Consider the following 12,463-nt stretch of genomic DNA (forward strand, 5'->3'; position numbering starts at 1 on the left):
GTTTGACGAAGCCAAAGTATGCACCTGAGTCGACTCAGATTGCCATCTGGGTCGACTCCAGCTGATGTGGCAGATAAAACTTTATCGCTTTCGTCGCTTATCCCTCCTGAGTCGACTCTGATCCCGTTCTGGGTCGACTCCAGTCGCGGTGGCGGCAGCGGCGATAAGTTTTTGACCTGAGTCGACTCAAAACCTCACCTGAGTCGACTCCAGGCTGATCTGGCGGAAAACTCGACGCGCTGACTTCCGGATTTGAGCTGATTCTGCTGGAGTCGACTCCAGAGCTCATCTGGGTCGACTCCAGACCCGAAAAATCAAGTTTTTCGTCCGGAGTTGGCTTTCGTCGAGCTTTTCCTTCCTGCACAACAAGTTAGCTCAAATATAACATGTAAAGGAGCAAGTCGGTTCACCGAACCAACTTCGAGTCTTAACTTCGGATCTCCGGTGAGATCCTGGGTTAGACCGGCGCCTACTGTTCCTCGTAGGAACGCGTCCTCACCCACTCCCTCGGGAGAATTTACCTTCATAAGTAATGTACGTGTGAAATTTCACGAATTTTTGAAACTCGTACAATTACTTATGCAATTCGTCTCTGATAACTGAAATACAGTTTATCAGTCGACTGTGTCAGACTGCAGTCGACTGCTGAGTCGACTGATATACTAGAAGTCGACTGATACTTCTGTTTTCAGCTTATTTTGAGAAATTAAGTCACTTTTTCCCTCCGAAACGATTGTTGGTGCAATATTAAAGAGGGATAAACATTTTTAAGGATAATTTTACCCTACTTAGTCTATGGAATAACCTTTTGATCTTTGACAAAAAGGGGGAGAAATATGAATGTTTAAGTTAGAGAGAAAAATGAAGTTTTTCATGCCTATTCATATTTATCATGCTAATCATGCTATTCATGCTATCATATTTTATGATACTGTTAATACTCTCTGTTAATACTCTGATATCATGTGATTTATGCTTTATTTATCATGTCTCAATCACATGCTATGCTTTACATGATTTAAAGACCTAACTTAAATAAGGTTTTGCCAAACATCAAAAAGGGGGAGATTGTTGGTGCAATCTTTGCCCCAAGTGCATTGAGTTTCAATGTTTGGCTAAACCATGTTTGAAGTTAGGCAATACTTGTGATCTAACATGTGTGATGCAAGTTTGCAGGAAAGTCCAAGCGTAGTCTTGGCAAAGAAAAAAGTCTTGGCAAAGAAAAGTCCAAGTGGGAAGTCTTGGCAAAGGAAAAAAGTCCAAGTGGGAAGTCTTGGCAAGGAAAAGTCCAAGTGGGAAGTCTTGGCAAGGAAAAGTCCAAGTGGGTAGTCTTGGCAAGGAAAAGTCCAAGTGGGTAGTCTTGGCAAGGAAAAGTCCAAGTGGGTAGTCTTGGCAAAGACTTGACATGACGAAGCTGATGGAAGCATCTCAAGCTAGTGCAAGGATGATGGAGCATCCAGGGAAGGCATGAGGCTGTGGGAGATGTTTGAAGGCCGAGGTCTAGGTCAAGAGAAGCTGAAATGTGATTTTTCAGCTTCACCAGTCGACTGGCCCTGCCAGCAGTCGACTGCTCATAAATCAGACGCACACAGAAAAATCAGTCGAGCCAGAGGAAGACAGGAGTCGACTGGGCAGTCGACTGGTGTTATGGTGAGTCGACTGTTGCCAGTCGACTGGTCTTGGACAGTCGACTGCTATTTGAACGTTGCAGAAAATTGGCAAGCATTTAATGCACTTTAATGCGAGATTTTGTTGCCGATTGAAGGCATCAGTCGACTGGCCCTGCCAGCAGTCGACTGATGTTGCAGAGTTATAAAAGAAGCCTGCACGAGAACAACTCAAGATTTTCTTCTTCGCTATTCTTTTATTACTTTGTGCTTCTTTTGAGAACTTGTTTGTTCTCTATTCTCTGCTTTCTTCCTCTCCTCTCAAACACTATTTCATATCATTCTTGAGGAGATCGAAAGAGTTGTAAAGGTTTCTCCGCCTTCGAGGTTTTCGAGAAGGAGAAGATTCATAGTGCATCGGGTGTGTGCGTGCGTGTGGATCCTTGGATTAGTCACCTCTGCGGAGGTGGATACCAAGTAAACAAACCGGGTTAGCGTTGATCTCTTGTTTTCTCTTTTATATTTTTGCTTCCGCTAATCTCTGTGCAGAGAAAGATCAAGAAAAATCGAGAAACGCTATTCACCCCCCTCTAGCGAACCAACCGATCCTAACACATTAGAACAACCTAGGCTAAGTAAGAACTTAAATTTGGTTAATACTTGCCGAACATAGTACCAGGGTGGGGTGAGATGATAATACATTAGGGGAACTTAGTTTAGGTTGTCAAGTGGGGTAAGCAGTACCTTACTTGGTCTGCAATTGGCTAAGTCGATCTAACCGAAGCTACCTCGTCATATCCTAGACTATTTAGATCAAAGTTTTTCCCTAGATTAACTAAATATATAATTTCTTGAACTAACTTTGTCTTAGAATGTGGTCATTGTTCCGATAATCAAGAAGGCTCCTATGCCTCACCACTGCCTCGAAGCTGACTCTTGAAATGTGTGTTTAGTAAGTCAAATGGTTAAACTTGAATCTAACCAAAAGTTAATCAAATATTGGATAATAATAACCTTAATCAATTAATCAAGATAAAATTAGAAAATCATCACATACAACTCATAGGATTAACTATGTGATAATCTAGAAACGGGTGAGTTGAATTAGGTCCAAAATTTTAAATTTAATTAAGTCTATATTTAATTTAATTAATCTTTAATTAATTAATAATATTAATAGTTAATTAAAACATTAAAATTAAGTTAATTAAAATATTAAAATTAAGTTAATTAAAACGTTGAAATTAAGTTAATTAAAATATTAAAATTAAGTTAATTAAAATGTTAAAAATTAAGTTAATTAAAACTTTAATTAATCATTAAATTTAAGTTAATTAAAATATTAATTAATCATTAAATTTAAGTTAATTAACATTATTAAACCTTAACAATTACTAAACTAACCAAATGTTTAATAAATTAACCAATTCCTTAACTAAATCTTTAATAAATTAACCAATTCCTAAACTAAATTAAATTTTTTGATAAATTAATCAATTCCTAAACTAACTAAATCTTTAATAAATTTCTAAACTAATTAAATCTTTAATAAATTAATCAATTCCTAAATTAACTAAATCTTTAATTAACAAATTCCTAAATTTAATAAATTAACTAATTTTTTAACCAATTCTAAGTACCATTAAATAATTCTTAATAAAAAGTAACACCTAAAAACCTATTAAAAACCCTACTCAAATATATCCAAGTGCCCGTATATGAAAAAACAGATGCCTCAAATGAAATACCAGAAACCTTTTTTTGGTACTTCGAGGAATTGGGGGGGGGGGGGGAGTAGGAATCGACAGGGATTCTTTTTCTGGCACAATCTGTTGGTGTAGGGAGCACCAGATGATGATCAAATCTTAATTTTGATAATGACAAGAGGTTCAAGTTAAGTGTGTGGTGATTACTAATAAGTTGACATAAGTGTGGAGAGAGCACAAGAAAGTTCTAGTTGAGGCTAGGCTCAACTAGGCACAGGCAAGTCCTAGTAGACACTAGGCAATAGAAGTCCTGACTGGAGGTCAGGCAGTGGAAGTCCTGGTGTGGAGGATTAGGTAGAAGTCTTGGCAGATCAAGTGTACCAAGTGAAAGTCCAAGCAGGTCAGGTGGACTAGATAGTTAGTAGTGGAAGTCTAGGCAGGTCAGATGGACCAGATGTCCTAGATGGAAGTCTAGGCAGGTCAGGTGGACCAGATGTCTAGTAGAAAATCCTAGAGGTCGAGGATTGAGGCTAAGCAGAAAGTCCAACAAATCTACAGGACTAGTTGGCAAACAGGTAAATTTTTTCGAGTACTGAGTGGATAAGAGTGCGTTCCTAGTGTGGGAACAGTTGGCACGACCGCAAAAAATGGGAGCTTTGTGAGGGGAACATGGCCATGTCTTGAAGACAAGGCCTCAAATGAGTGCGTGGCTGAGGAATAGGCACACACTCATTTCTATGTTGTTAAAAAAATTTTGAAAAAAAAATTCAGGAAAAAAAATCTGAAAAAAAAAAAAGGAAAAAAAACAAAAAAAATTGTTTGACACAGATGACTAGTTGTCAGTACAATGATAATCCTAAGTGCTTGAATTTAATCAAGTTATTTTAATAGTCTGAAAAGAGTTTTAAGTTAAAATTTGCCTTAAAGTGTATATTAAATGCGTAGAGATTTGACAAAGTACACATGAAGCTCACTTCATTAAGCTCGTGACTCAATGTTGGCGAGTTTGTGATTATGCATGACATAATGCATGCAGTCAAGTTAAATGGTCAGGAGGTCCATAACGAGCGAGGTAGACGATTAGAAAAAGGGTAAAAATGGATATTTAAGATCTAGATTGAAAATTTATAAAGAGGTGAACTCTAAGACGAAGACATATTAAAATAGGTGTTGGATGATTAGGCCGTCGACTTCCCAGGGAGACTCATGGGAATGAGGTGAGATTGGTAGCCAAAAGAGTGGATCCTATACCTAGAATTAATATAGACATATTTAATATAGAGTTTTATAGCGTATGTTTTCCGCCCCCAACAGACAAATTAAATATTTTGATCGATAGATTGGTACACATGATCTATATGAAAAAATATGATGTTTGTAGAACACAAGGTGGCGTCAGTTTGATCACGTAGAGAGGTTATTGAACTCGTCGCAGCGACGACGAATCTCTCCTTTTCTTCCGGTCTTGACTCCAACCAAGCTCAGCTTCTCCATGGCGTGGGTGAAGTCCATGAAGAAGGCAGTCTGGTTGGCGGCATAGCGCTCCACCAGCGGCCGAGTCCGCTTGTCCGCCGCCAGCGCTGAGTCTGAGGCCAGTAACCCAAGCCCCCGAAGCACGTTCTTGTAATACATGTTGTCGAACTTCCCCGGCGTCATCACGTCGTTGAACGCCGCAATCGTCTCATCCTTCTGGTAGTTCGCGCACGCCTTCTGCAGCGCCTCTGCGTACTGGGTGTTCATCGTCGGGTCGTGGCCGCCATTGCTTTTGTAGCCGAAGATGCGGGAGGCGAACTCGCTGCAGTGCGAGAAACCCACAGTGTGGGCACCGGAGAGCGCCACCATATCCTGCACCGTCATTTTCTTCCCGGCGAACACTTCGATGAGCTGGTCGACGGTCATGTTGGTGCGGGGGAGGTTGCCGGGAACGGTGGCCGCGGAGGAGGCGAGTGCGTCCTTCCGGCCGAGGCGCACCGCGTAAAAGGGTCCGCCGAGCATGAGGACGAGGTTGCGGGTGGCTAGCGCGAGAATGTCGGCGCAGGAGACGACTCCAGGGCACTGCAGCTCGAGCGCGGTCTTGGCGCGGATGACGGTGTCGAAGGCGTCGCCCGGGAGGGAGATGTTGTCGTCGGCGTCGCGCTCGGCGCGGTTGAAGGCGTTGGTGGAGATGAGCATGGAGGCGTCGCAGCCGCCGACGAAGCAGTCGTGAAAGAAGAGGCGGAGGGTGCCGGCGGCCGTGGTGGGGGTGGAGATCTGCTTGCTGGTCACCACGTCGGATATGATCTGCTCTGCATTGGGGCACGTCTTCTGGTAGTACGCGGTGGAAAGCTTGGCCGCGGCAGGGGACGCCAGGAAGAGGAGGAGCGCTGCGGCCAAGGCCGCTGCCACCGGGGCCGTCATGGTAGCAACTACGAGATTGTTTCTCTTGGGTTATTAATTGCAGGAGAGCCGATTGTATGGGCTCTGCAACCGATGGGGGCAGATGACGACGACGACAATGGAGATGGAACGGGTCGGTTTCACTACAAAGGGGGAGACAGAGATGAGAGAGAGAATGAGGAGGGAGGAGAGGAAATGGAGGAGAAGACAATGGCTAGGAGGGGATTCCGGTGAACTACTACGGGAGGGAAGCTAAAAGTGAGGAAGAGTTTGTTTCCGAATTTACACAAATAGCCATCCTCTGTTTTTGTGTACCTTTATTTTCAAAAATAAAAAAATACAGGGAAATAAGATATCAGAATGTTCACCATCAACGTAGATGGAATGATTAAAAAATAATCCTCCTGCAGTTGATACTCAGATAGATTGTTATAAGAGAGTAATTTAGTATTGTGATATATAATTAGGTATAAAATTACTAATGATTTTATAAGATGGTGTCCTGAACCAAGCGGATATAAGATGATGAAAAGAACAAAACACAATCTCATTGTAGCTGCTAAAGAGTTTAGAAATATTTTAAAATCAATTGTTAATTTTTTGATCAATTATGATCATGATATAATAATAGGTGTCACTCATGATCGTTTTACAATTAATAGTTAATTATGGACGACCAACATAACTAGGAACCTATTGGGTGACACACATTACAAGTTTTTCGAAGGACTTAAAATGAATTTGAGAATTAAATTCTCAAATCAACAGAAATAAAGTCTAGTTGGATTGGACAAAGGACAAAATAATGGAATCCGTCTTATAAAGATAAAATAAACGAAACTAATTTTGTTCAAATTGGAGGTCGTTTGGTTATTGAACCGAACGATTTGATTTTGAATCAAATTGAACCAATTTGGTTTAGTTTATTATGGAAGATATTTTGGCAAAATGGAAGAGATGAGGGACTTCGTCTTGTGAAGACGAAATGAATAAAACTGATTTGGGTCAAATTAGAGGTTGTTTGGTTAGTGAACCAAGTGATTTAATTTTGAACCTGGTTTGCTATAGTAACCAACTGGTTCACTACAGTAAATCCTAAAACTGGTCCAAATCAATTTGCTTTTTTTTTCATTTTTGGTCTGGTTCAACCCTCACCCCTTTTCCCTCTAGTTCACTGTTTGATGTGCGTAGGATTTATATACATTTCTGATGTTTACATTGCACATTTTTCTGCATTTCATGATTATTTCTTACGTTTATCACATTCTTTATTTACACATTAGGCGTGTTTTCTCCATTTCCTAGTTCGGAGGTCTGTTCTTATTTTTATGCTTTTGTAGGACGGAAATGGAGCATAGAAGGTGAAACGAAAGATTAACCGAAGATAAGGCAAGATAGGGTCGTGCCTCCTAGGCACGGTCGTGTCTCAGACCCCAAGGGGTCGTGCCCCCATGCTTATCCACAGAGCAGAGTCTTTCCACGGCCGTGCCTCTACCGTGTCCACACAGAAGAGCAACTTCACATGACCGTGCCTAGAAGGCATGGTCGTGCCTTCATTCTGCAATTCAACAGCGAAGCACCAACCCATGGCCGTGCCCTCCAGGCACGGCTATGCCTCCACTCGTGCTTCACCAATAGAGAGCCAACTGTTTATGGTCGTGTCCACCAGACACGGCCGTGTCTTCGACCACAGAAGAAGGTTCACGTCTGGCCGTGCCTCACAGGCACGGCCGTGCCTGCCTCCATGCTACAACTTGGCATGGCCCCCAATTTCTAGTGGCCACCATACCCTGGTTGTGCCTACCAGGCACGGTCGTGTGACGGGGCTGTGCCAGCTGCGCACCCCAGGCCATGTGGCTAAGCACGGCCGTGTGGCGAAGGGTGAATAGGGGGACCTATAAATACCCCCCTAAATTGCCCAAAAAAGGGGGAAACCTTGGGAGTCAAAGAGGAGCCACCGAAAATGCCATTCAGAGCAAGAATCGATGATCCATCTGTCCTTTTGGAGCTACTCCGCCGCATCCATTCCACCGTCGACGAGGAGTTTGCAAGACGAAGAAGAAGACATACATTGATAAGTTTTATTTCCTTTTTCTAGGATCTAAAATGTATTTCTTCATCTCTTCTTCGTGTTGTGTCCCCTCCGTTATGGAGTAGAACCTTAGATTCTAGGATGTAGGAGTAATTGAGGTGTATTATGGATGATTGATACTATGGATTTGTATTTACCATGTTCAATGATTTATTTGTGCATTTTACTTTGTGGATGTTGTGCTTTGTGCTTATTGGATGATACGATTATAAATGGTGCAAATCTATGAGGATGAGGATAAATTATGGTTTAAGAAAATCTTAGGATCGTATGACTGGGGTGCCTTGTGACAAAAGGTGAATCTTTAACCGGACTTTCCGAGGAAATTCTTGGATTGCAATGATCTTTGTGAGAGATGCTAACAACAATGAATCTTTGTGAGAGATAGCTAGGCTATCAGTAACTTCGATTGTCCAAGGAAACCTAACGAGGTCTAATTGGATATTTTGGGAATCTCTGCTCGCTTTCTCAAATCTTGTCACTAGTTGATTTTACTTCGATTGAGGTTTAGGTACTCAACTACACTCTCACTTTCCACAATCTCAACCCAATTACATGATCTCTCCACTCTTTTTGTGACTGTTTAGTGATAGATTCCTCGGTCCCTGTGGTTCAATATCTTTTATTACTTGACGACATTCTGTATACTTACGAATAGCCCATCACTGCTCACGTGCCTGCCGCATGCGATCCTGCATCAGCCGGCGAAGAAGTCGGGCAAATTGCGATAAAAGCCTCGTCACCGACTGTGTGAGGAGGAGTAGCCAAAACCATATCGCATCGCCACCTTCCTTCTTCCACCCAATCACGAGCATCGGCGGACCTGTGAGCTTCGCATGGGCGGCCAGAGGAACCCGAGTGACACTGCTCCTTCGTGTCACCGGCCGGTGGTTCCCAAGTGGTTGCCACCTTTCGCACGGGCTGTTGCTCACGACGACTGCTCGCGACAACCATTGTCCCCTTCTTCCTGAGCGCTATCGCCGCCCGCGTGAGAGGTAGAGCTGAAGCCCTGGCATGTCGTCGATGACTGTTTAGGGCTTGTTCGGCCCACCACCGTTCATCGAAGAGCATCTCCACTGGACGAGAAGCCAGAGAACTCCGAAAGCCTAGCAGCCAGCCTACTCCTCTTCTCTTCTTGTTTGCCGCTGTCGCCACCTAGTTTTGGTTACTATCGCCGCTGGAACACTGTCGGAACGCTGTCGGATTGGGTTGTCATCGCTGCCCTTGCGTTGCCAGAACCGTTGCCAAAGAGGAGCTGCTGTCAGACCTGCTACCGGAGAGGAGCCTTTTGAGGATGTTATTGGAACATCCTCGATGGCCGGAAATCATTTTCGGCCACCACAAGTCGCTGCTAGGAGCTAGGGTTGTGTCGTTGTGTTGTTATCAGGATTTGTTATCGCTGGAAGCTTGCAAAGCTTCTGGATAACATTCCATCATAATCGGAATAGTTTTAACCAATTTGCCCCAAATTGACGGTCAAAGGTTGACCACCGAAAACTACATCGAAAATATGATTATCGATGATAGTTAGAAAATCCCAGAAAATGATCGCGAAAAATATTGTTGCATGTTTTCTAGAGTAAGATTTTTCTCATGAATTGATCTTTATCGATCATCGGCTAATACCGAAAATGATGCCGTGACTCATAGCTTCGGAAGTCGTCTAGACGAGAGCTTGCCGTAGATCACCAATAGAGGTGGAACTTCGACAAGGATTGCTCGATTGATGCCAACTTCGCTCAATGTCATCACTAAGGTACTCATAGAATATTTACTATTCTGCAAAATTTAAATTTTCAGTCATGCCTTGTATACTGTTATTTCTTATCTATGCATGTGTGTGTTGTAATAATTTCTTATTAATTATTATGCTATTTCCGCTGTACACGTTTATGAAATGTGTAAACACGTGCATTGGCCCGAGATGATCCCAACATAGGGGTGGAAAATCTTGGAAGAGTAAACTCTATTGGTGCAGGGAGCACCAGACAATCGAACCTTAGTTTTTAATAATGACACTAGGTTCAAGTTAAGTATGTTGTTGAGCTAACTATGTTGATCCAAGTGTGCAGGGAGCATAGGTTTGAGAAAAATCCTGATCTAGAGGATCAAGCTGAAGACTTGGCAGAGTCAAAGCACCAGGTGAAGTCTGGAATGGTTAGCAAGGACCGAGTCGCAGCAAAAAGTCTGGGCTGGTCAGGAGGACCGAGTCGCAGCAGAACTCTAGGCTGATCTGAAGGATCGAGTCGCAACAGAAGTCTGGGCTGATCAGAAGGACCGAGCCACAACACAAATCCTGGGGGCTACGGATAGAGCCGAGCAAAAGTCCAATGAGTCAGAAGGACTTAGTTGGCAAAAGATAAATTCTCCTAAGAGGAGTGGGTCAGGACGCATTTTCAAGGGGAACAGTAGGCGTCGATCTAACCCAGGATCTCACTGGAGACCTAAAGTTAAGACCCAAAGACAGTTATAGGAACTGACTCTAGAAATGGTTAAATTTGCATGTTATTTCGGCTAACTTCTTTTGCAGGGATGGAAAAACTAAACAACGCAGACTCCGAGCAAAACTGCCCAGACTTTGCTGTTGGAGTCGACTTGAGTGAAGATTCGAGTCGACTTGAGCCTAGTCAACAAGCTTTGAAAGTCAGCGCAGTTCAGAATTCTGCCACACGAGACTAGAGTCGATTGGAGATGACGTAGGGGTCGATTCAGAGCAACAAATCTTATCAGAAGACTCCACATCAGACTAAAGTCAACTTGAGATGCCACTCGAGTCGACTTGATCAGCGGATGACGCAGCAACGAAGGAAAAGCTATCGGGAAGTGATAACTGGTGTTTTGTTTGGATTTATTTATATACAATTCCCCTTTTATTTATTTGTCACTCACACCCATCAAAATTGTTTATTTATTTACCAAACCCCTAACTATCGCTAAAGTAGTAAAGAGAGGTCTAAGTCGTCTCTCTCTGGGACTCAATGATGAAAGTTATCCTAGACTTATGGTGCGAGGGTTTTATTGTTAACATTATCCATTCATAAATATTTACAACAACAACAACTTAACACTACTCAATACAAAAGCTTACAATTAAAGAATGATCTATTAATTTACAACAACACTAAATTACATGTTCAATAATTTAATATACAAATTCTGTTTATTAGCATGAGTCAATTTACAATATTACACGAGTGAATTGTACAATTCATTACAAGTTCAACAAGTTAGGGAATCAATACATACCATCATACAACATGGAATACATATCCTATCTACAATAATCGTACAAAATAATACAACACAAATTCTAAGTTACATCAATAAACAAATCATACAAGATTTCCACCATGTTTCACAAATACTACACTAACCACACAACATCCTATATATTATTCACAAGCTGTACAATATCATAATCAAACATATTCACAATCCAACAACCCCATTCAAACCAAATGCGGTCATCAACCATTACCACCTTGACAGACTTGTCTTTTGTACGACCTTGGTGAATACTACATTGTATTTCGAGTTTTATAATAACCTTGTCTATTTTGATGATCAGACTATCACTTTCCATGTCGGACGGAGGAACATTACTATTTCACCGTCTATGATTAACACTTTTGTAGGATTTCGTCCCTCCCAGTCAACTTTTGTTGTATATCCTTTCACTAGTTTACCTTTTGAAGACCCTTATGCTGACATTACTTTAGATGTCATGTACACCTATTTCTTCCAGGAGGATCGAGCTCCTGGGCTAGTGTCCTTCCATTCCTTAGGATACATGACTATATCCTGTATAGAGTTATTGTGAACTGCATTTTGCCTCTTGCTACCAGAGATCTCACCAAAATGAGATCTTTTCATTCCTTTCTACTTTATGTTCTTATCCATAGGTTAGACCTTGACTTAGGCCTGCTGATGTTCCACACCATTATTTACACATCATCAGTAGTGACTAGTAGGAGAGTCCATATGCCCTACTGTCAAATTTTGATAGGATTACTTAGTACACTAAGGGTAGACACCACTGTTGGTGAGATTTTACCTCATGGTGACTTTGACAGTATAGGTTCTAGACAGCTCTCCTTAGGTGGTGTCAGTATAGATGATGAGGGGAGACTTTCCTGGAGGCAACCACCTCAGCCTCACCTATAGTCCCAGGATCAGCCTCAGCCACCCCAGCCCCAGCCTGAGCCAGTAGCTGATACAGAAGACATTAGAGCTGATACAGAGGAGCTACTAGGCCTCCCAAATCTACCTGGTCCACCTCCTCCCATGACCACTAATCAGAGACTTACTAGAGTGGAGGAGTTACTTCAGACCATGGTTGAGAGACTTGATGCTCAGGGTGCTAGCATAGTAGAGATTCTCCAGATACTTAGAGCTATGCAACAACCACCACCACCACCACCACCACCACCACAGTAGTTGATTATCTTGTCATTTTGGATATACAGTAGCAGTGTTTATATTTGACTTACACTCTTGTCATATTTTTTGACTTACTCTAGACATGCTTTTACATTTGGTATGTTAATATGCACTATAAATTGCTTTTTCATTATTTGTTAATGGTTAGGATTGTGTTTAGTAGAATAGTAAAATGCTATTTTCAAAATTCATAGATTTCTGATGTTTTAAATCTATTATAAATAAGATTTCAAAATGTTTTC

At 42.0% G+C, this 12,463-nt stretch overlaps 1 protein-coding gene across 1 annotated transcript; it reads right to left on the reverse strand.

Annotated features, from left to right (window-relative positions):
* Window positions 1-4,717: 4,717 nt before the first annotated feature.
* Window positions 4,718-5,710, reverse strand: LOC141829922 (peroxidase 65-like). Its single transcript, XM_074717396.1, has one exon. It carries the CDS (start codon window positions 5,708-5,710, stop codon window positions 4,718-4,720), a length of 993 nt encoding a protein of 330 aa, XP_074573497.1.
* Between the last annotated feature and the right edge of the window lie 6,753 nt (window positions 5,711-12,463).

The sequence above is a fragment of the Curcuma longa genome, chromosome 5 (assembly GCF_044706935.1).
Source record: "Curcuma longa cultivar G26 ecotype Majalengka, Jawa Barat chromosome 5, ITB_CL_G26_1.1, whole genome shotgun sequence".
Taxonomy (NCBI): domain Eukaryota; kingdom Viridiplantae; phylum Streptophyta; class Magnoliopsida; order Zingiberales; family Zingiberaceae; genus Curcuma; species Curcuma longa.